At 41.7% G+C, this 22,669-nt stretch overlaps 1 protein-coding gene across 7 annotated transcripts in view; it reads left to right on the forward strand.

The window, feature by feature from the left end:
* Window positions 1–22,669, forward strand: part of CELF2 (CUGBP Elav-like family member 2) — a 373,584-nt gene that overhangs the window by 222,971 nt on the left and 127,944 nt on the right. For all 7 annotated transcript variants that reach the window (XM_064442812.1, XM_064442795.1, XM_064442849.1 and 4 more), the window contains one exon: window positions 19,306–19,502. In XM_064442812.1, the coding sequence (XP_064298882.1) occupies window positions 19,306–19,502 (197 nt within the window). The remainder of the gene's footprint in view (window positions 1–19,305; window positions 19,503–22,669) is intronic.

The following is a 22,669-nucleotide window of genomic DNA, read 5'->3' on the forward strand; positions in this document are numbered from 1 at the left end:
GTTTGTTGGTGTGAAACTGGATCCTGATTTGAGCTGATGATGTGAATCTGTATTTGGGCAGGATTTCAGTGGAAGATTTTTAACCAATTGTATAGACCTTGCAAGCTCAGGGAATTGACTGTTGTATGTGTCTGTGCTTCCTCACTTGCTTAGTATTAATATTTCTTGCTACTTTTAACACAGGATATAAAGTGATAATGAAAGAAAAAGGAAGGCTGAAAATTCCTTTCCAGAGAATCCTGTGGATGGTGGGGGAGGGAGAAACACAAAGGTACTTGCAAGTCCAGGCAGAATGCTGGAGTTCATCACTCCCTTTCCTTTGGTTTTCTGGAGAGGTACTTAATGGTGTTTGAATATGGCTGTATAGTGCCATTAATGTAAAAATTTCATTCATACAGTGCAACACCAGAAAGATAATCTCTGTGTTAAGTACTTTTCCTTTATAATCCCTGGAGAGTCAGAACTCTAAAAGCAAATATTGTATTTACTATAGACTGTAAAAGGGAAGAAATGAGGCTAAAATGCAAAGCAATGAAGATAAAATAGAGTTCCTTGTGGATGTCCGCAGTGGTACTATGAATATACACACACACACTGTTATGCTTTTTATATTATCTCTAATTTGAAATAAACAACACGATTACAGATGAGATCAGTCATGGCTTCAGTATTCCTGGCCAAAGCAAGAAAAGAGTTGTGCTAGCTAACCACGTAATCAAAGCGGAGTTTGTTTCACTGTTGGTGATTTGTGTAAGGGTTTTAATTTACAGTAATGGGCATTCTTTGCTGCACTGTAACCTGGTTCCCCATGTCTGCCTTTGGAAAACAGTCGCTGCTTGCGTATACCACTGGAACGATGATGCAAGGCACTAAACACCAAAGTGGAGCATCGGAAAGCTGCTGCCGGACACCGCTTTTCCAGAGCAGAACAGGGTGGTGCCTAGCTTCCTTGCTTTGATTTGTGCCCGAGCTCTGGTGGGAGCTCAGCAACTGCTGGGGACTGGGGGAAATGGAAATGGCGTGTCTTTCAGAATTCATCAGGTGAGCAGACAACCAGTGCACTCCAGAGGACAGTTCTGCCTTGGCCGCTGGAAGGACTGTAGGATAAGATGACTTTTTCCTGCGTCTGACTCTTGTGTTTCTTCTTATGAAGTTAAGCAAAGGAGCAACAAGCGGTGGTAGCTGGAGAATAGCTCAGGTGCTTGAAAGCAGTTTGACAAAAACAGTAAAGCGAAAGAGAGATCAACAGTGTACAGCACTGTTTTGTGTAATATTCAGACTGGAGAGAGCTGTTGGGAATCCAAAGTGTTCAATAATGATAAAGCAGGATGCTGGGAGCCCTGTGTTCAAATATTTTGAAGTTGCTGTCACTTACTCTGCTTTTGGAGTACTGTCCAGGAATTAAGCAGTAATGAGGGCCAGCTACCATGGTTGCCTTCCTTACTTTTATATATTTGGGGTGTTTTTGGTGGAATCACCAGTTTAATGAAAAGCGAATATGCTAAACATAAATAAAATGTGTGTTAAGGAGAACTGAAAAGAGAAGTGGCAGCAAAAAAACTGAATACAAAGGGAAGGAAAGGAATGGGGGTAGTGTGAAGAGGAAAATATGTTCAAGCTTATAGAAAGTTATTTGAACGTCCAGAAAAACAGGTTTGGTTGCCTGCTTCAGATGGACAAATGATGCCTTTTCCCTTGAATTCCCTCTAGGGAGCCCATCCATGCTCTTAGTGCCCATCTAAGGAGCTCAATGGACTGTCTCTTCGGGGTGCCTGGAAGCCTTGGCCATGTGTCAGGATCTTTCTTGTGGACAGCTCAGTCAATACTGAGAGTAAAAGTCTGTTCTTCAGTGAAAGCTAACGGCATTGTTCCTTTAATCCAAAATTGGAGATTTTGTGTCTGAATTCAGGAACTCGTACAATCAGCAGGAGTTAATAATTTTTTGGGGGAGGCTGTTACTTAGTCTGCCACTGCTAGAAACCCGTGCTTAGTTTGCTCATTGATAGTTCACTGGTAACTTTATTTATGGTTCATTTTGTTTGGGCGCTGGTGACTCTAATCTTTCAGTGATGCGATTCAGCTCTGATGTACAGGTTCACCATCCTGCTGACTGGAAAATCCCATTGCAGGTATGATTTCTGTCATCTGTATGAGAGTTAGGAGAAAGTATGTTGTGGATGTACTGTGCAAAAAGGGGGGGTGGTATGATATAGAAATGCAAGTTGTGACCAAATCCTCAATCTTGTCCACTCTGTAACTGTAATTTAAATGTGAATCTACAGATATGAGACATTTAATCATGTGGTGTACCTCTAATTGCTGGAGGAACTGAGGTATTTGTTATAGAAAGCAATGCCAAGGAGTTGTGCAGTACTACCAGGAGATGTAATAAGTAACACAGAAAGCTGAAATGGTCAGGGAAATCCAAGTAGCTGCAGTTTAATACTCATGTTTAATTTTCAGTGAGACACTTGGAGTGTCATCTTTTTTTTTATAAATGCCAAAGAGAAGGGTTTTCATAGGACCGATTGGAGAATGGCACTAGTCTTCCATTTCATAGGACTTCGCACCAAGTAGAAATATTAGTAGGCTGCTCAGAGGGAAGTAGGGCAGATGAATTAAATCTTCATTTTGTTTCTGTTGAGCTTCAGCAACTGAACTTTAATGCTTCTTAATTACATTCCTTACCTGGCTGGTGAGAGGGGCCATATTAAACCACAGATACCTTAACATCTGGGGCTTATTTGTTCCAAAATGAACACCATCTCCCTTAATTCCCTATTTGTCTCTCTCTGCTCTTACAATATTTGCCTTGTACTGATTCCCCTTGCTAATTGCAATCCATCCAGCGCTGTATGTGAAAAAGCCATTTTAGTTGCATGATTTAATGCTTTTAAGTCATCTTGGCTTTGCTGACTCATTGGTCAACCTTGAAAAATCATAACAGTGCAAACATTGCAATGCCATCAGAGGACTAGCAGGTTGCACAGGGGACTCTGTTACTGATTAGTGTCATTTTTTTTCTGAGTTGAAAGAGCTATTGTGTTTAAGGCCATGAGATTTAGAATTAGGAGTAATTAAAAACCAAGGCTGCTGCCTTTATATTTTTTTAAATATGAAGTGCCCCAGGAGTCTTTATAGTCATTAGAAAATCCTATTCTCGTGCTAAGCTTGTCCTTATAAGCAGTTCTGTTGTTGGCTTTCCTGAATGTAAAGCGGAATCTCGTTCACAGTAGATGCTGAGAGGGGGGGAAATACTGTAAAGGCAGGGGAGAGAGAAAGAGAGAGAGTGTGTGTGTGTCTGTGTGTGTGTGTGTGTGTGTGTGTGTGTGTGTGTGTCTGTGTGTGTGTGTGTGTGTGTGTTTGGGGGCAGATATTTAGTGGCTGCATGGCTGCTTTGTAACGTGTCCTTAGCAACTGGCTTTCTACCCTAATGGGAAAAATAGATGGTGGGAAAGCGTTCAGGGAAAGTGGGTCACATTTGATCCATGACCTAAAAGGAAAAGTGGGGGGAGGGAATAATCAGCTGAGATCGTTAATGAGGTGAAATTTTATCCTTATATGGCTCATTCATCAAACTGGGCAAAATTGCTATTCTGGAGTCTTGGTTATGTGATAGAAAACACAGCTCCCGCTCTCTCAGAACACTACAATTGCTCGATGGCTTTTTATTTAAAAAAAAGAAAAAAGTTGTTTGTTTTAAACACGCTCAACCAACACAATGATTAGACATGACAGTTTGGCTGTGGGGCCTTCCTTTCAGTTCAGGAAAACATAGAACATAGCTGAGCTGTCCTTTCCTGGTAAAAATGAGGTCATTTGTAAAGCTTTGTGTACTTTTCTGCAGCACTCGTAGAACAGAGCTAGCAAACCAGTTCTCCTGAAGTCGCAATCCTACCTCCACCGCTATTCCCACTTTTAAGAAATGCAGACCCATTGGCCACATAAGATGAGAAATCACGAGCTGTGATTTAGGCTAAATGACTCCTCAAGGATGTATAGTTTTGATTTAACTGTCAGGGGCGCGTACGCTGCAGCCGTAAGTGCGCTGCTGTTGCTGACTCTGAGCTTCTTACAGCTCCGTATGGCTAAGGGAAAGCTTCTTGTAATCTGTTTCCTTTTCCATGTGAGCTGCGTATGTGTTCTGAAAGAAGCAAAAGTACGCTGTCGGGCTTGATTTTTCTCTTTGTTACATATACAGATGTACTGTATACATTATATTTGTTAATCCCTGTTGTTCAGAAAAATGCCCTAGGCAATTAGAATTAATTGAATAATAATTTATTTTATGTAAAAGCTAATACTAATTTTCATACCCCGACTCTTTTTCTTCTACCAATCAAATGTTATATAGCTGCTAATATTTCAAGGCAGTTTTAGTTAGCATCTCACCCTAATGCAACTCTGTCCCAGAATGCATCATCAAATTAAATAAGAAAGGATAGCAGAGGATGTACTGCAAAATATGGAGTAATGTGAGATGTGAGCTGGTGCATCAGACATGCATTCCCTTCCACCTTGAAACTTCAGGGAATATGACCCCATTCTGTCCAGGAAACCCTTGATTGTAACCCCCAGAATCTCTGACCCTGCTTAGAAAAGCATTAACTATTTCAGTCAAGTCTGCTGATGTTCAGTCCAGTCATGAAAGGTGGAAGCACAGAAAAGGAAAGAAGCATTCGAGATCTTGGGCTACTTAATGAAGATACTCGGTAGAAAACAGTAGATAAAAATCATTTGACTTTGTAGGCTAAGTGAACTTAGACCTGCCGTGTCCCTTTCTCCCCTTTTTTTTTCTTAACCTCCTATTAAAATACTCCGGGAGTGTGTTGTGTTTACTAGCATATGAAAATAGTAGGAAAACACCTGGGCTTGCTAATAAAATTAGGTCTACTACTTAAAAAGCAGCCAGCATTGTTTGGGGCCTCAGAGATGCTCCTGCAATGCAAATAATACCGGCTTTGGAAAGCCAGTTTACTTCTGCTGTATTGCATAATTTTCAAATACTGCTTTTAAAAGTCAAATTAGAATTGCATGAAAGTAAAAGAAAAAGTGTACAATGAAAAGTGTATAATGAAAGGGGGGTTTGTTGTTGAACATAACGGTTCAACGTTTATGTGGTGCTTTCCTCTGAGCGTTTCAGGCTACTTCATTGGGAGGGGAGCAGAACGTACAGATTCAAAGGTGAGAAAGACAAGCACCGCAAAGGGAAAAGACTTATGGTAGAGTGTGGCTGAGAAATGGGTCTCTTTGTTGCATAGTCCTCTGCTATTTACCATTAGAGACACTCCCCGGTTTTGTTTTTCTATCAGATTTCTTCTTCTCTCAAGGTTAGTCATAGCAAGAAAACTGATGTGCCTTAAAAAAATCTGAAAGTAATACCCCTCTCAATGAAGTTGAAATTGCTCAAGTAAAGCTCCATGTTTGGTGTTCATAGCTGACCCGCTGCCCAGTGGGTCGCTTTCTATCGTGAGTGATTGCATGGCCACGAGGTACAAATATCCCTCCCTGCATTAAGCCAAAATGAGCACACGTCCGCAGCTCTCTGGCAGTGGCAGTCAGAATGAAAATTCAGGCTTCGTGTTTCTTCTCCATATCTCTTACTTACAGTGACAAGCCCAGCAGGTTCAGCCTTTAAATCATTAAAATAAATGTTCAGACTATTAAAATTCCATATTTGATGCTTGGATTCCCCTCTGTTTCCTCTATCAAGGAACTGAGACCTGTGAGCTTCAAGTCTATATTCTCCCATCGGCAGCATCCAGGTTCCTCCACCCGCCGTCGGGCAGCTTTCTTCCCTTTTTCCATCCGCTGAGCAAAGGTGCCGATGACCGTACGGAGAGGGGTTGTATGGAAAAACAGTTGGAAGAGGGCGAGAGATCTTAGGGAGCCACATGTTGTTACTAATCCTCCAGCTTTCCAAAGACTTGTCATCACAAATAAGAGTTTTTCACTTTCAGGGGGAGGAGGGAAAGAGAAAGAAGGAGGAAAGGAATTAACCCTGTGGTGTGATGACAGAGATTTCTATAAATCACACTGTGTTTCACACTGCTGCTGACAGCCAGCCAAACCTGAGCTGGCCAAGTTTCTGCAGGTTGAGTACATTACAGGGAGCTTAAAAATACATCCACAAGTGTTTAATTACCTTTTCTGTTGCATGAGACTATTGAAGTTCAGGGGCTTTGTACGTCGTGGGGTGGTCAAAGGGATGCAGATAGTATTTCTGTTTTTTCCCATCTCCTCCTTTCCCATTTCTTCTGGAAAAAGTGCCAGCAAGTCCCCAAGACCTGGGTTCATTTTCATTTGTGAATAAAACCTCCACAGCAAAAAATAACCAACTAGGATAAGCTTTTGTCCAAAATGTACAATCAAGAAGTTATCTCATCCTTTTAAATTTCTCCTGCTGCAAGTATTTACTGTGACCTTAAAAACATGGGATTCGGCAACTTTTCAAGATGTATTTTCCTCTCGAGTGGACAAGTTCCAGTGCTCTGCTGTTTCCCAATGCTGCATCTGCGCAGAGCGCCCTGGCAACTTCCAACTAGAAGATGGAGGTCTGTCTTTGAGGTCAAGAGTCCCCATAAATGACTACCATACGACTTGGGAAATGTGTGTTAAGGTGTGCTTTTGTTGGGATTTTTCATGGTATGTTTATTAGGAAAACTTAAACCAGTTTTTCTGAGGGTTTTTTGTTTCTTTGAATGATGCTTTTAAAGCGGGAGCTGCTCCTTTCCTAATTATGTGTAGTTTTTTATTTTCTTGTGAGCCTCAAAAGAACAGTGTAACCAGCAGAGCAAAATAACTTGCAATATTAGGGTAAAAATAAGAAACTAAATAAAATCTTGTACTATAATGAGGGTTTACATTAAAGGCTCAGATTTGTTGTTGACTATTTGTGTGCAGGCGCTACTTTGCCTCTTATATAACCGCTCTCTCTTCACACGTAGAAGTATAACTCTTGGTAACCTAAAATACAAAGGGAAATGAATCCTTCTCTGAAGTGCTGAGCAGACGCATTGCAATGGGATTTAGAGGTTTCAACACGTGTGAAACGGAGACCGCGTGGCCCGTTTCACCACGCGTACAGGGCAGCGCTCTCCATCTAGCGCATGTAGTGGTGCTTCATTAAAGGGCGCTTAGCGTTCTGGCTTCGCAGCCAGTTTCTCTTCTGTAACCTACGTATCGCCGTGACATGTGTTGACAGTGGTACATCTGGCGGGACCTGGTTCTGGCACCATTTGACACTAGCAGTAGCGTGTAAGACTTGCCCAGCTGAAGTTGAAGCAGCTCCAGCTTAACCCGTTATTGTCTTCCATAAAGCTGGTAGGAGTACTTGTGCTGTAACATAGAGTCAACTACCAGTAATATTAAGGTTTGGGGGGGTTTTCCCCCCCTCCCCATAAAAGTACTCGCATGAGTTGTAAGTATGTTGAAAGTCACTGGGGAAAATTACTTTCTAACTATTGACATTTTAGTAGCAATCTAACGAGGTACTGAGAGTTTTCTAGTATGTTATATTGAGGAGTAGTTAGAAAAGATTTAGAAAAGGGAAACTTTTGGATTGTTTTTAAGCTTCTCTGTAACACAACTTGAAAAAGATAAACACCCCTCTATTGATTTTGTTGTTGTCCAGCAATCTGATCAGAGCTGAGGTCCGCTCTACAGGAAGACCGGGCACTTTTCCAACTCCCTTTTCTGCACCCAAAAACCTGGCTGGACAAAGATGACTCCTGTCCGAAGAACTGGGAAGTATTTCCCAGACGACATTCATGTTCTCCTATACTAAATAGGAGGAAGAGAGGTGTTCCAGGGACAGAAGTGGAAAAAGAGCAAAAAAACCTCTGCCCCCAGCCCCACACCCATTTAAATGGCAAAGTCAGCTTGTCTTCTGCCCTGCGTGCAGACATTCAGTTGGGCTACAATTTCGTAAGATTATTCATCCCAGTAACATTTGAGAGCTTTCGCACAATTCCCATAGTTTTGCCTGCCCACATACTTTACCCTCAAGCCTTGGGAGGGATAAAGATTTTCATCTTTGTTTGTTGGTATGTTTAAGATTTTGCTCTCCTCTGCCACTAAACCAAGCCTGATCCTGATTTTCAGTTTCATTATTTTATCTGTAGCCTCTCTAACACCCGGCTAATACCAGAACCCTGTTTTCCAAGACACTGTACAGGAGGATTGACTCTACCTGAGAGAGTTACAAAGGCAAGCAAGGGACTAAAATTCCCAAGGCCAAATACTGGGGTGAGAAGAGATAGGAACAACCTCTAGCACTGCTTTGTTCTCCAGCCGGAGGCAATACCGCCTAATGAAGAGGGACTGAATATCTTAGCCCATTTGATCCACCTGCAAAAATGGCCCTGTAGTCCTCTGGGGTGGGATTGCCCCACGCCTGCCCTACTCCTTCTGGCTTCTGATAGATTGCCAAAATGAAATCTCAAGTATTGGAACAGCCAAACTCCCTCCCCTTCCCCCGGCCGCTGGTGGAAGTCCACCCTGCCCAAACAGAACGCTCGATTCACTGGATTAAAGGATGATGGTCTGCATTTTCCTCTGTGCCGTAGAAACCAGCTTGGTCACCTCTTTGACCTCCAGTTCACCAAAACCTGTCTACATGTGGAAAGTAAAAAGTTGGCTGCAGTCCTTCGCAGATGACTGACAGCTTCTCCCTGCTACCTAAGGGTTGGCTAGCACAGAAGCAGGTCAAGACCACACCATGCTGTAGTCTGAGGTGCCCACGGTGGGTGTCCCAGCAGTATCACGTTAAACCCATCATGTATCAAGATGCGGTGGACTGGCCGCTCTAATCTGAGCACATACGATACCCGAGAGCTCTCGTAGCGTGTGCTGTGTTTGTGTATACGCTATTAGTGTTTCCACTGAGGTCTGCATCTTTCTAACAGCTCGCTGCAGCTGTATTTGCGCATTATAAAATAGCATGCTTTGAAGTGCCTTGTGAAGCAGATCCTTCCAGCCTCACGTTGTAAGGAAACAAGAGTCACACCATGCAAAAGTGTGTCTGCGCGTGTCAGCAAAGTGCTTTTTCAGCGTGATAGCTGAGTGCAAAAATTTCAAGAGGAATCAGGCAATTACATTTCGAACCCACATCTCTCTGTCTGTTAGGAATTCATCGTTTCATGTAGGTGCAACATTTCGTTGTGCGCCTCGTATCTTCTATATACACAATTTCATTTTAATTTTTTAATATTGTCTTTCCCTGTTATTGGGATCTTCTTTCTTTCTTTTTTCTGGACAGGTTATACATATGCTAATAGAAATATGCCTATTATTTGAAGCATAGTTCTGCTTGTCAATGAAGCTTCATTAACACTGTTATCACTGCCTGACATTTATCTTATAATTTTCCAGAGTTGACTGTTACATCTCCATGGAAACCCAAATTGCAATTGAAACAAGTGAGATAATAAAGGCATCCATAGGGGATTGACAGTATGCAAGCCCACAGTGTTTGCAGGCTCCATTTGTTTATAGTTCCTTAGATAAATCCATTGCAGTGGAGACTTTTATTACCTGTCTCCTATCTTTCTATGACTGCTGCTTATTGCAAGGTTTAGAACAACACTTTTTTTTTTTATTTTGCTTTTTAATTAGAGCAATAAATTTTATTGGACTCAGCTAGGGAGGCATTGGAGATGTAAATTCTAGTGTGATTTTTTCTGGGAGGAAATATGAAGTTATTTATATATATGATTTTGGCACTGTATAGACTGATGCATTTTTAGGTTGGTTTGGGGTTTTTTTTTTAAGCAGCCAAAACTTACGCTCATGGAGTCTTTTGATTTGCTGACTCTTTCTGTATGCAAGAAGGATCTTTTTTTATATATACCTAAGGACTTGAGCTCTCTAAGTTCGTGACTCTAAATCAATTTAGATGGTGCCTCAAAGCATAGAGTCATGAAACTGGAGTGGGTCCAGAGTGAATTAATCTGAAATTAATTTGATTTTGAAAGGCTCCATCTGGCTGTGTTTGGAAAAGGCATTTAGACAGATATATAAACAAATGATCATCTGTATTCTATATGCCAGATGTGGTGTCAAAAAAATGAAGAAATGGTTTAAAAAAAATCAGCTGAGGGGGATTTTGCTGTAACGATGCTCAACTTGTTAAAATTACAATTGCATCACACTTTGGACAATAATCTTTTCTTATATTCAGATTTGTAAAGGGGGGGCATGGGTGAGCTTGATAGGATATTTTGTTTTAAGTAAGAAAATGGAATGTCACAGCTTGCTTTAGTTGTCTGTTTGAGATCTCACATAAAGAAGCACAGCTAACCAAAACTGACTGTGCCCTTAATACGAGCAGCCCTGTGATCTTCCATTCCCTTTTTAAGGAAGGTATTTAGGTAAGGCAGCTGTGTTAGGCACGAGCCATTGGCCTCCCTCTCTTTGGACATACGCTTTTGGGTCCTATGAAAACAGCCCCCTGTGCTTTGTGGAGCTCAGCTGGGAGTGGGTCCGAGCACGTGTGTACACACGTGGCTGCCGGTCCTGAAATATGCTGGACTGTAAATTGCTCCTTGCAATAATTGGTTGACTTCAGCACACAGACATGGCTGTGTTTCAGAACAAATGTTTGGAGGACACCTTTCCCATGCCCTCCATCCCCCCAGCCCCAACTCCAGGACACGGTTTGCTATAAACTAGGTAAGTCCTTACAAACCTCGTAAGAACCTGCAGATAACTGCCAGCCTGGACATAAAACTTCCTGGAATAGTCACATCATTAATTATAAAGGAAAAAAAAAATTAAGCCTTTATTACTGCCTTTTAAGTTTTTGGGAGGGGCAAAGGAAGAAGGGAATCGAGTAACAACTTTGTAAGTTTGGAGCAGTGTTTGGAATGTAGAGAGAGAGACTGAGGCTGTTGACAAGAAAACAGATGGTCCTACGTGTCCTGCATTTTAAAAGCCTGCTACTATTCTAATTCGGTTGTTGACATGTCACAAATATATAAGCATTTGGGTGTAATCAAATACTTTTTTTTTTTTAAGTAATACCTATAAATGTTTCCTGCCACACAGAAAGAAGCATGCTTCATTGCAAATATGTGTAATCAGCAAAGCAAGGCATTAATAATCCACACCATTAATACTGAGCAGTCAGCTACTTCAGACTCACCTTCACGTGAAAAATTATATCAATTGGTGCTCCAAAACTATAATATAATTGTGCAAGCACATGAGTGCTCTCTCATATTACTGTCCAGCTTACAGTAATGCAGAGAGAACCCCTTTGCAATTTGAGCCCCTTTTAGACACAGCACAGACACTTACACAAAAGGGCAGCCTCTGCCCCGAAGGGATTACAAAGGAAAAAGTTGGTGAGGAGTGTAAGAAGAGTGGAAGAGTAAGTTGCAGTTGTTGCTTGTGAGCATCACAGTTGTGGTGATCTGCCAGGGTCCCCTTCCTGCCGTTACAGAGACTAGTTTAGAGACAGAAAAATGATATAGTTGAAGCCTTTGTTAATGCTGAGTTCTCCAGGTCAAAACCAGACGTGCAGGTGCCCATCTGGGAGTTGGCCAACAGAAAGCAGATATTTAAAATTCATGACTTAGGTATTTATTGGACACATCTTAATTCTTGTGGTACCTTTCCCCTGCTACGTAGAGTTAGAAATGTACCTACCTCACACCCGAAGAAGACAGACCCAATCTTGTTTGAGGGTTTAACATACAGAACAAATTCTGCCCAGAAAGCAAAAATGACTTATTGGGGGGTTGCCTAAGCTGAGCTTTATGTTGCAGAACATTATTGCTTGGCAGACCTCATCTAGCCTTGATCTAATTAGTTCCCAAAGTCTACAGGACAGCCTGGAAGAGCAAGGCTAGGGGTTAACACATAGCCCCTTAGTTTAGATCTCCAAGCACTTACTTGAGTCATTCGTATCATGTATCCCTAGAAATTTGTGATCCTCATCCATACTTGAACAAGAGGGGAAACAAACTCAAGACAGTAAGGGTTGGGGCGGGTTGGGTTTGTTTTTCTTCAGCCGTTAAAGGGCAGGTGTCTGTCACTGGCTGTTGAGCTTCTGTTAGTTTCAGTTTCATAAAATCTATCGGCCAGCATAGGAAAATCCTTAAAGATAATTAAAATAGGCCATTATAAGTTTTATCAGCATAAACAAGAAGATGCTACCCAGTTCAGACCTGTACAGCTGGTGTGTTTAATTTTTGCTTCCACTATTGGATGAACTAGCAATGGTATTTAACTGATTTCCAAAACCAAGGACCTTAAAAAAACCAAACCTCCTCTTCTCCCCGTTTGCCTTCACTTCTGCACTTACTCATTCTCTTGTTTACATACATTTTAACTGGTATGAGTTACTCCACTCGTATCTGGATACAGCACATACACATCGTTGAGCACTACTGCATGTTCTAAAAAATAATTGGCTTGATAAAAAATAGGCCCATATACCAGTGGTAAGAGTTGCTCTTAGTCTAAAACACACTGGACATTTTTTAAGATGTATTTTAATGTAAGGTTTTTTTTGAAGATGTGGAGTAGTAGATGGACAAAGCTTTTGCAAAGTTACTGTTGCTTGACTCTACAGTTCTAGGAAGCATTACCCAAAGCAGGAAATTAAAATAACACCATTTGGTAGTTGTAAACATGTATACAAGGGGTATCCAGTGTTTAGGTTGGAACCCCAGCTTTAAATCAAACCGGTTTGGAATGGAGGTAGTGCAACAGCAGGGGCTGAGAACCTGAAGAGCCACCGGCCTCTAGAGGTGAGTGGGAGGTTGCAGCCAGGTAGGGACAAACCCTCTCATTTGCTTTGGTGAGCAAAACTCTGGGGGCTAATTTTAGGGAATGAGAAAGCCTTAGCACAGAGGAGTGTATGTGCTCCAGTGTGCGCCACGAGCAGAAAAGGTAATTGCATTTTAATGTAGCTCTTATTACGATTTCCTTTTGTATCCTTGATTTCTTCCTGTGATACTAATGAGGAATCTGCATCTCTACCCCTGAAAAATAACGTGTTGTATCTCAGGTGTGCTCTTCTGATGTTTCTCTAGTTTGTACTTTATTCAGTACTTTTCCCGATTCATAGTGCCCTTAGTACCATGCAGTCTGACCTACCTGCTTGAACGGGAACTTCCCTCTGCTGCTTCTTCGCCCAGCCCAAATTTATTCCCCATCAAAACATTTTTCAAGGTAGGAAAAGTTTTTTTCCCCAGATTTTCAAATCTTTTCCTCCGTGACAGGATGCTACCTCCTTACCTTACCTAAAATTTGCATTTAAAGCATTAAAGTGATCACATGTACTAAATTTGGAATTAATCAGAAAACAAGTATCCCCTATAGTAACAGCAGTTTGCCCAGGTTTGTATGATCTAATATACGGAGAGACTTAGCAAAGCTGAGCTACAGCTAACCACTGATTTCACCAGAAAAATGACCGTGAATTTTATATTATCAGGGCAGTAAAAAGGAATCCATTGTCTTAAGAATCATTATGCTTTTACAGCTAATTCCTGCCAATGTGGAGGTAACACAAGAAAAAGTTTTGTATTTACCATTCAGTGCTTACACGAGCACTTGAGTATTATTAGCTACTGAGAAGAATAAAATCTGAGCATTGGATGTCAGGTATTAAAAGCCATCAGAATTGTTCGTGTAGTCAATGTGGGTGTGCGTGCAAGTGCGGTTGCTCTCTGCTGGACGGACGAAGAATTGCTCGGCTCTTTGTTAAAAGCCTTATGGGTCTGTAAGATGGAGTAAGGGAGAATGTTTTGCGAGCTCAGAGTTTCGGTATCCCTCCTGCAATTGCAGTTGGCCTTCAAGTGTAGCAGAATGGCAGCTTTGCAAGTTTTGTAGCTACGCACTTGTCAGCCCCGCCGATGTGTGCAGGGAAGCCTGAAGGAAATTATTTTGTAGACGCTACTGCATGCATGGGACCAAACGTCCTGCCCTGTGCTGCTTTGTTCGTTGGGCATGATGTCAGGTTCATTTAGCAACTGCTGTTATGGATATGTGTTACTTAATAATTATTATTGGTATTAGTAGCGTTTAATAGTTCTGCCAAAGACTGTACAAGACACTGCAGCAGGAGCAGCTAATGGTTTTTGAAACATCATCTTTCCCTTGAGCTGCTTTTGAGCAACTGCGCTGTGAAAATGCTGATGGGCCAGAAAGCTTCTGGAGGTGACTTTTTTTTCCCAAAAAAAACACAGAGACCTGGTCACTTATGGCTTAAAAATATGGAACATCTTTTTTTGTTTGTCAGAGGTTCTGTCTCTTATTTTGTTGGCCAAAATCCAATTTAGGTAATTACATTCTGTGTCTATAAATCGCAACCCCCTGCAGTTTTCAATTGGGTATGGTATTGTTCTACCCTTCCTGGCTGAAATTGTTGTGCGATAATGCTCCATGTCATTAAACAGCTGCCGTCTGTCACCTTACGATGAAGTCATTCCTCTCTAAACAATGAGTTTATAAAGCCCTTTTGGGTCCTTCCAGATAAAATTTGCTCATAAAACCAGCAATTAGGATCTTTCTAGTACAGTAAGGTGATGCTTGTTTGTCTCTCTTGGCAGCAGTTGGAGTCCTTCAAATGGGTGTTGTCCCTTTTGTCAGCTCGTGTGATACCCTGGCAGCGACTCGCAGCTCGGATGTAAATATTTATAACTGCAAAACCCTCATGCCTGTAAATGCCTCTGTGCTGGGATGGATTTAGTAGTCTTTACACTTGGAACCAGTTCGTTATCATGTTCTTGTTATGTTGGCTCTTAGAGACAGTTCAACGTTCTACAGACGTCTTACACCATAGAACGTGAAAAAGGGAAATCTCCAACAAAAGGGTAAAACCACTAAAATAGGGTGAGGGTTGAGACATGAATTAACCAAAATGGAACGGTGAGAAGGGTTCTGGGCAGGGTTAAAAACAGACTTGAAAAATGGGTCTCATGTAAACGCGTTTGGTCCACGTTAACAGCTGGTTTTGAGCACCTGCCCTGACACCTAGTTGATTAATGGAAATGAACGTGGATTAACACCAAAGCTCTTGACAGCGATGAATTTAAGAGAGTCCGTTTTGATCCAGACTTCGTTTCTGAAGTCTGCCTCTCTGTCCTTAGCGGTCCGTTTGCTGTTCGCAGTCTTGCTGTAATTACAGATATGAACGGGAGAGACAGAGAAGGCGTCTGCTAGGTTTTTCCGGTGCTCCTGCTTAAGCAGCAGTGATATTAAAACAATCTCTAGCTCCTCAAAGAGTGGCCCTGTCAACTTGCTGAAATGATGGAATGGTAGTTAGGTTATTAGAAGGAAAATTGGCACAAATTGAGAGAGAGGATGCTCTGGCAGCAACCACAAGCAGCCAGCAACTCAGTGGCTTAATCTCTGCCCTCAGGCTGCTCTCTACGATACAGATGACACCTTGTCAGTGAAGATGATGTGCTGGGTCACCCCTGAGTCCAGTGGGCTAAATTGGCCACGGAGGGAAGGATTGCTGCAGTGTAGAGACAGTGAGCCACATAATCTAATTTTTTTTTCTTTTTTTAATGTATGACATCATTTGGGTACTGACAGTAATTGTCAAGGGATCCCATTCTCATTAGTGTCCCCTAGACACAGCTATCTCTGTGTGCTCATGCTTTCAAGAAATAGTGCTAAGCTTTCACAAGGATTGCTTTGCCTCCTATTGGAAAGTTTCACGTGTGGTTTCTCTTTTGCCTTATTATTTCTTGGGGGGGTGGGGGGAAGTTATTTCATGGGGGAAGGAAGGAGCCACTTCCTCTGAGACCATTGTGTTGGCAAAGAGAGGTAACAAAAAACCCTGCAGCTGTTGGCGACTACGAGGTCGTAGTGCAGAGCAGTGACGTCCATTGGGTGAAGATGAAGGCTGGGAGAGGATAAGGGAATTCATCTTTAGCAGAGATTATTTGTGAGGAATCAAGAATATTTGGCTATATTTTGTATTGACCCAACAAACTCGGTGGCATCAGGCAGGTGTGCTGCATGGTTGTGCTCCTGAGTGGAACCTTCCAGTACACTGCAGGGATCAGATCCATAGAATCTATAAATTTGGGGGTTTCTTTCTATTGTTATCTCTCTGTTGATTTAGTCACTTTTTCAGTTTGTCTCCTTTGGCTGTAGTCCTTGGCTACTGGCAGAGCTGGGTGAGGATGCTACTGCAAGTGCCATTGCTGCAACAGTGCTCATGCGCTCCCCAAAACCCCAACAGTGAGAGTGGGATCCCTGCTCCGAGGTGCTCGAGAGCCTTTGTTTGCACTGAAGTCAAAGGAAATGCAATTTAGAAAGGAGCCCAGCTGTGCTTGCAGAAACGAGTGCCCTCTCTGCGGACCGAACTTGCCCATCAAACCCCCAACATGCTGGAAGCTCAGTGAAACCCCTACCTTGTGGTGGAAAAGGATTATAAGGAAAAGTCTAAGTTATGCTTGTTTTTTTCCTAAACCTGCAGGAGTTAGTGGATTGGCAAAGCTGTCAGTGGGTGGTAGAATTTAGTTCAGAGAAGTTCTAATGAACTGCCCAAGTTAAATCAGGCAGCAAGTGACAAGACCTGTCCCCGGAGGTTTGCGTTACAGCGTACAGTGGCCTATGCCTGACGTCAGAGCCTTTACCCATCTTTATCCAATAAAGCATTTAAGGAAATGATCAACGTAATTTGACTTCAGTTCCACCAAAGTAGAGAAAGGGCTTAAGCATTTTGTGGAATTAGAAGAAACCTTGGCCTGTGCCTGAACCTTTGGCTCAAAGCAGGAACTTGATGCTAATGGGGTCATTAACCTGAGAAAACAGTTAGAAGTGTTTGGTTTTGTGGTTTCCCAAAAATTGGCTTATTAGCAGTGGAAATTGTGGTGCTCTTGGTGGTAATGGTGGTTTGGGTAAACAAAAAAGCAAAGAAATAGACTTGCTATTCTTTATTAAATATGACCTTTGCTGTAATTTTGGGCTGAAGTAGCAATCGTGTATGGATTTCTTCAAGAAGGGATCCAACAGAGGGAATAGATGAAGGGCATAATTTAAAAATGAACGCAATTTACTTTTTAATGTAAACAACGTAGAGAATAAATGAAGTGAAAAGTGAAGCCGATTTCTGAAAGAAAATAGTTAACTGAATCCAGGGCAAAGCTGGGGGCTGCACAGCTAAGCTTCTACCTTTTTCTGGTTTTCAAGTCCAAAATAGTGTGTGAGCATTTTGCTTAATTATTTTAAGCTCTGGGTCAGGGATTTTTTGCACCCCCCTACTAGGGAGGATGTTTAACGGACTGGGTTTTACTAAAAGGGAGAGGAATTGGGAAGAAGTAACAGAGTGACATTCTGAAGGTATAAATGTCATGTAGGTGCCTGCTGCTGCATGAAGGTCTTTAAAGTTGTTCCCATGGAGTCTCACGCAAGTGAGTCCGTCAGGGTTTTTCTGTTTCTTGGAGATTCTGAGGGGGTAGTTCTTTGGTTAGTTGGTTTAGTTTGACTCAAGAGACACAGATGTATGGAAACTACAGTTTCTAAGGCCTGGAGAACGTGTGATTTCTCCAGGTGTGCTTGTGACCTGTAAAGCATCTTCAAAATGAAGAGCATGTGTAAGCCAAGAGAGGGTTTTCGTTCATGAAACGTGATATAAAAGGTTGGACCAAATCTCTCAGTCTCTTACTCAGGCAAGACTGCTGCTAGAATCAATAAGAATTTTCTTCAATAAATGAGTGTGATAAATCCCGTTGTCTGCTGATCCGCGTTGAAGATACTTCATAAGTGATGATCAAACTTCTTGTTGGTTTAAAATGTGCCTTTAATATAACTTTCTCCTTCCTGCAGTAAACAGGGAAAGTGCAAAAGTTAATATGGGCATATTAATGTGTTCAGGTGAATTATGCTTTCAAGGAGATGAAACGCATGAAACTAAATAATTTGTCTTTGCACAGGTTATAGCTGTGAGACAGGGGAATTACACAGGGTTGGTATTTTCTTGCCATTCTTAGATTATTTTTTTTTTCACTTGTAAAATATGATTTTGGTCTTGTTGTAAAGACTTTGAGCTCTTCCAAGTCCTCCTGTGGGCATTCTCTCCTGAACAATCATCAAACAGAGAAATTGTAATTAAAGCCAAGTTTTTTGAAAGTGGCAGGTGGCTCCGAAATGCCTGAATTCTGCGATGATCAACTTTGGACATTGCTGAACACAGGCCATTTCCCCCCTTTGCCCGGTGGAAGGATGGGGGGAATGCTCTAAAAGTCACGTCTCATTAGTGTTCTTTCTTGAAACTGAAGCATCTAAAACTTGTCATCACTTATGGAATCTCTAGCCAAGTAATTAGCTGAAATTATTGTACTTAATTATCAATAATGGCATGAGGGGTTTTTGTATTTTTACTTTTTTCAGTATTTAAAATTATTTGTTTTCCCGACAAGAGTACAATTCTTCCTAGACCATAATATGTCATTTGTCTCACAGAGCCGATTATTTTTTGTTACTAAGTCCATTACCCTGCAAACGTGTGTGGTTGTTTTGAACTTACATGTACATCTGGAGATCAGATAGGGTAACAATTTATGGGGCGTGAAAAAAGTCAAAAATTTAATGTCCTTTTGCTGGGAGAAAAACTTTTTGAAGCAGCATTTTAATTTTCACCACAAAGTAGGCAATTCTGCCACCGCCTTCTCTTTTTGAATTGTGCTGGGTTTTTATGCCAGGGTGCAATAAACAATGTGCTTTAAACTGGAGCTCTCCAGACTGCTTTTCCTTTTTAAAGAGCGTAGGCAACTAATCGGCAGCAACCAGCCGCATAGCTGGAGTGTTTTCCATTCTAGGCAATATCATACTAATTTGATGCACACATGGATGCTTCACACAATCTGCAAATTCATCGCTGGCATCTTGCATTAGTCATCTGACAGATTGCCAAGTGTTTCATATTCCTTTCATGTGACTTTATTACAAAACACACACACACACACGCACTGCCTTATTTCTGCCAGTAGCCAGTTTAGTGAGAATTCACTGCAGTTCTGTTTACAACAGCCATGGAGAGAAATCTGCACTTATTTGCAACTATCCTCTGCTGTAAAATGCAAAAGTCCTGGTTTGCATTGTGCCGCTCTCTTCTTATATAATGCCATTAAGCAGCAGCCTGCAGAGAAAACCAGACTCAATGAGAAATGTAATCGCATTGTTTTTTGTTCATAATACTTATGCTATTAATTAAATACTGACTTTTTTTTTTTCTGCTTTGTGCCAATTGACATCATCTTCTGCATCTAGTGCACATGAAAACTGCGTACTCTCTTAACTTGCCTTCTCTTTTTAATCTCCTTTTCCACTTTCTAGTAACGGCACAGCTAACAAGATGAATGGAGCTTTGGATCATTCAGACCAACCAGACCCAGATGCCATTAAGATGTTTGTTGGACAGATTCCCCGTTCATGGTCGGAAAAAGAGTTAAAAGAACTTTTTGAGCCTTATGGAGCTGTCTACCAGATTAATGTTCTCCGAGACAGAAGTCAGAACCCTCCCCAAAGTAAAGGTACAGTAGTTGTGTTCTCTTTGCTTGTTTTTTTTCCGATGATCTTGCTTGCCTTCAGGATTTCCAAAGAGGTTTGCATCTGGGCTGTCTGTTTTGAAGCACACTGTGTTGAGCTATGCAGCAGCCCTAAGAGGAGAGGACTCCTGAATACCTATCGATTACTGTCTTCCTTCTTTTCTTAAATTGCAGTTTAAATGCCTGTTATCTGGAAGTGCGCATTCCAACTGTGCAAAAAATAACAAAAGATTGCTGTCCTTGTTTAAATTATTATTGCCAAGAGACATGGAAACCTGAGCGGTCACTTTCCCAGGATTAGATCATGAAAAAATATAATTTTCTACTTCCTTTTGTTTCCTCTCTTTGCACCCCAGGTGGGAATAATTTTCAGGATACAGAAGGGGAGAAAGGATAGTGGTGGGCTCTTGCTACGTCATTGCTCCAGAGGCAGTAAAAATTTTAAAAGAGAGTCGCCCTGCCCTTTTTCCAAAATCTGATTTATTTTCTGTAGTCACGTTAAAGGATTGATTTTTTGGCACTGCTATTTTTTCAGGAAGAAAGGGTTGTTTTTCCTTCCTGCATTTTTTTCCATACACATGTAAAGTATTTGTCCTTAACTATATTGCTTTCTTTGTATATCTCTGCACATTTAGGCATGTGAGAACTCTGTGTATTATAGCTATGTAAGTATAACATATGCCTACATGTAGACCGAAGGTGAATATTTTGTTTCACTGAATGCATTTTTCTCCCTAAATAGCAATAGACTTTCATTTACACTTCTGAGTTCTTCAGGTTTGGCATATGAAATTGCTGCTAGCATTACAAATAATTAGCGCAGCTCAGAGACTTGACTAGATATTCATGTGTGCCTGGCTGTAAGGTTACTAGATAGTTTCTCGTTCTTACGGCACTCCTGCCACCGCTTCTAAAAACCTTTAAAGTGCACATGCTACAGAGAATATCATAAACTGATTTTGTGGGCTAGCAGCTAACTAACAGTGCAAAACAACCCTCGCTTGAGGTTTTCAGTTCAGTGAGAGGCGATTGCTGTCACGTGAGGCACGCAGCACAACTTCGAGTGCTCCTGTGCTTTTGTGCAAAGCACTGCCAAGGCTCAGCGTTTCCTCCTTGCCCTGGTGCGGGGCAGAGGATCCTCTCAGTGGCCTCTTCTTTGCTGCCCCGACTGAAGCAGTCTTGTGTTTTGAGAGATATCGGATCGTTTTGGGTTGCTTGCATACATCACTTCGGGTTAAAAGGTTTGATGCGTTGGGGTCACACCAATGTCAGGGAGGGGGTTCATCTCACCGTACCTTGCTGCTAATCAAGTCCCCCGTACTAGATTGCTCTTTCCCTTCAGAAGCAGAAGGTATTTTTGGTTGGAGTGTTTCAGTGTACTTCTGCTTCCAGCTCCCTCCGTTCACCAAGACTGATGTACTGTAGAATGTAGCCCCCTGCTTTGTTAGCACAGAGCCCTCACCAAGTGTCTTTTTCTTGTAATGCTGGATAGAAGACAGCATTAAGAGGTCAGGCAACTGGATTTTCTGCAGTCCAGGCTGCTATGGATGAGCAAACTCCTACTTAGTTTAAACCACTAAAATGCTGAACTTTGAGACTTGTCCATTTAGAAAGAGCTGATTCCCGGCCCACAGAAATGCCTTCCCACTAAGCAGTAAATGAAGCGAGAATGATATTGTGGTTAGACAGAAGAAAGCCATTGATTCCCGTTTCTGTAGTGTTTTCCATTATACTGTACCTGCCTGTCAGGCAGCTGGAAGGCGTAAGGATTAAGCGCAGGTCATGCAAATCATTGTGGACTAATTATGAAGGCTTGTAGTCCCCATATTCAATATTCTTTTTGAAAAGTAGTTGGTGGTTTTTTTGTTGGTTTTGGTTTTTTTTTTTTTTGGCTTGGACTCTTCAGCCGTGCAGAGATGATGCTTTTATGTCACTTCAGGCATTATATGTTTTAATGAGTAAATGAAATTAATCCTCAAGAAAGACAGAATAACCTTCAGACTTATATTTCCCTGACACAGCAGCAAGCTCCTCTGTGGTCAGCTTTTCCCTTGGAAGCTTTGGAGGAGTGTATCTCCATGCTGGCTCTATCCTTCCTCCTGGCGGAGTCTGCCAGCAAGGCTGCTAGATATAGAAACCTCTTGAATTTCTTGTGGATATCTCTTGACTAAGAATGATCTTTATTCTCTTAATCCAGTAGCACAAAGGGTTCTGTGTGAAAGGTTGTTAAAAATTTTAGAAACAAACAAAAAAATTGCCCTCAAAAATGTCTGGTGTCATTTGTCATCGTGATACGTGAGTATTATTTCACCTGTTCTATCTAACAGGCATTTAATAATGAAGTTGAATTTTGACTTTTTGTTCGGAGGTGTGGTCAAATTCTGTGCTCTCCTCCTGAGTAAACACCCACACAAAACAAACATTTTTATTTTGTTTGAGCTGGGTGGATTAGTGTAATGCCAGGCATTTTCCTGCCCGCTGCCTCTCTGCATCACCTCTGGTTTTGCAGAACGGTGCATCAAGGGGACCTTGTGGTCAGGTGACGCTGGAAAATGCCCATTTTCCAGTTTTCATTTTACTGCATGGTCATGGCTGTGTGTCTTGCAGGACCTTCACAGGCTAGTATCACCCAGAAATTTTCTCTGAATATTCTGTAAGCCATGTATTGCAACAACAAAAATGCAAGTTAGCATTACTACACCATGCAGGGGGTGGGTAGCAGTTTGGGTTTGTTCTATGAAGAAAAACATTTTGATTTTTGAAAGATTTCTCCCTTACCGGACAAAGGCTGTGTGTTTCTGTTAGCTTGGCCGAAGGGGCTTCTCCGATTTGGACAGAATTTTTCTCTGATGAGCTGTTTATGAAGCTGAAATCTGAGTCTCTCCTGATTCTGTCAAAAATAACCATAGGCTGCTTCCCTCTCTCCTGCTGTTATTAAGACTGTCTTTCATCCCCTCCAACGACAGACGGCCTAGTTCATGTCTTTCCTCCTTTATTGTGTTGCCTGCCAGCTCTGCAAAGCTGAAGCTGGACGAAGAGGAGGAAGACAGGTAGAAAGCCAAGTTTTACTCACTTCAGAAAACTAGAGGAAAACCATCTTTTCCACAGATCTATTGCTGCTAGTGCAAATACAGAAGCTTGGCTTTATTAAT

This window comes from Phalacrocorax carbo, chromosome 1 (assembly GCF_963921805.1).
Source record: "Phalacrocorax carbo chromosome 1, bPhaCar2.1, whole genome shotgun sequence".
In the NCBI taxonomy this organism is placed as follows: domain Eukaryota; kingdom Metazoa; phylum Chordata; class Aves; order Suliformes; family Phalacrocoracidae; genus Phalacrocorax; species Phalacrocorax carbo.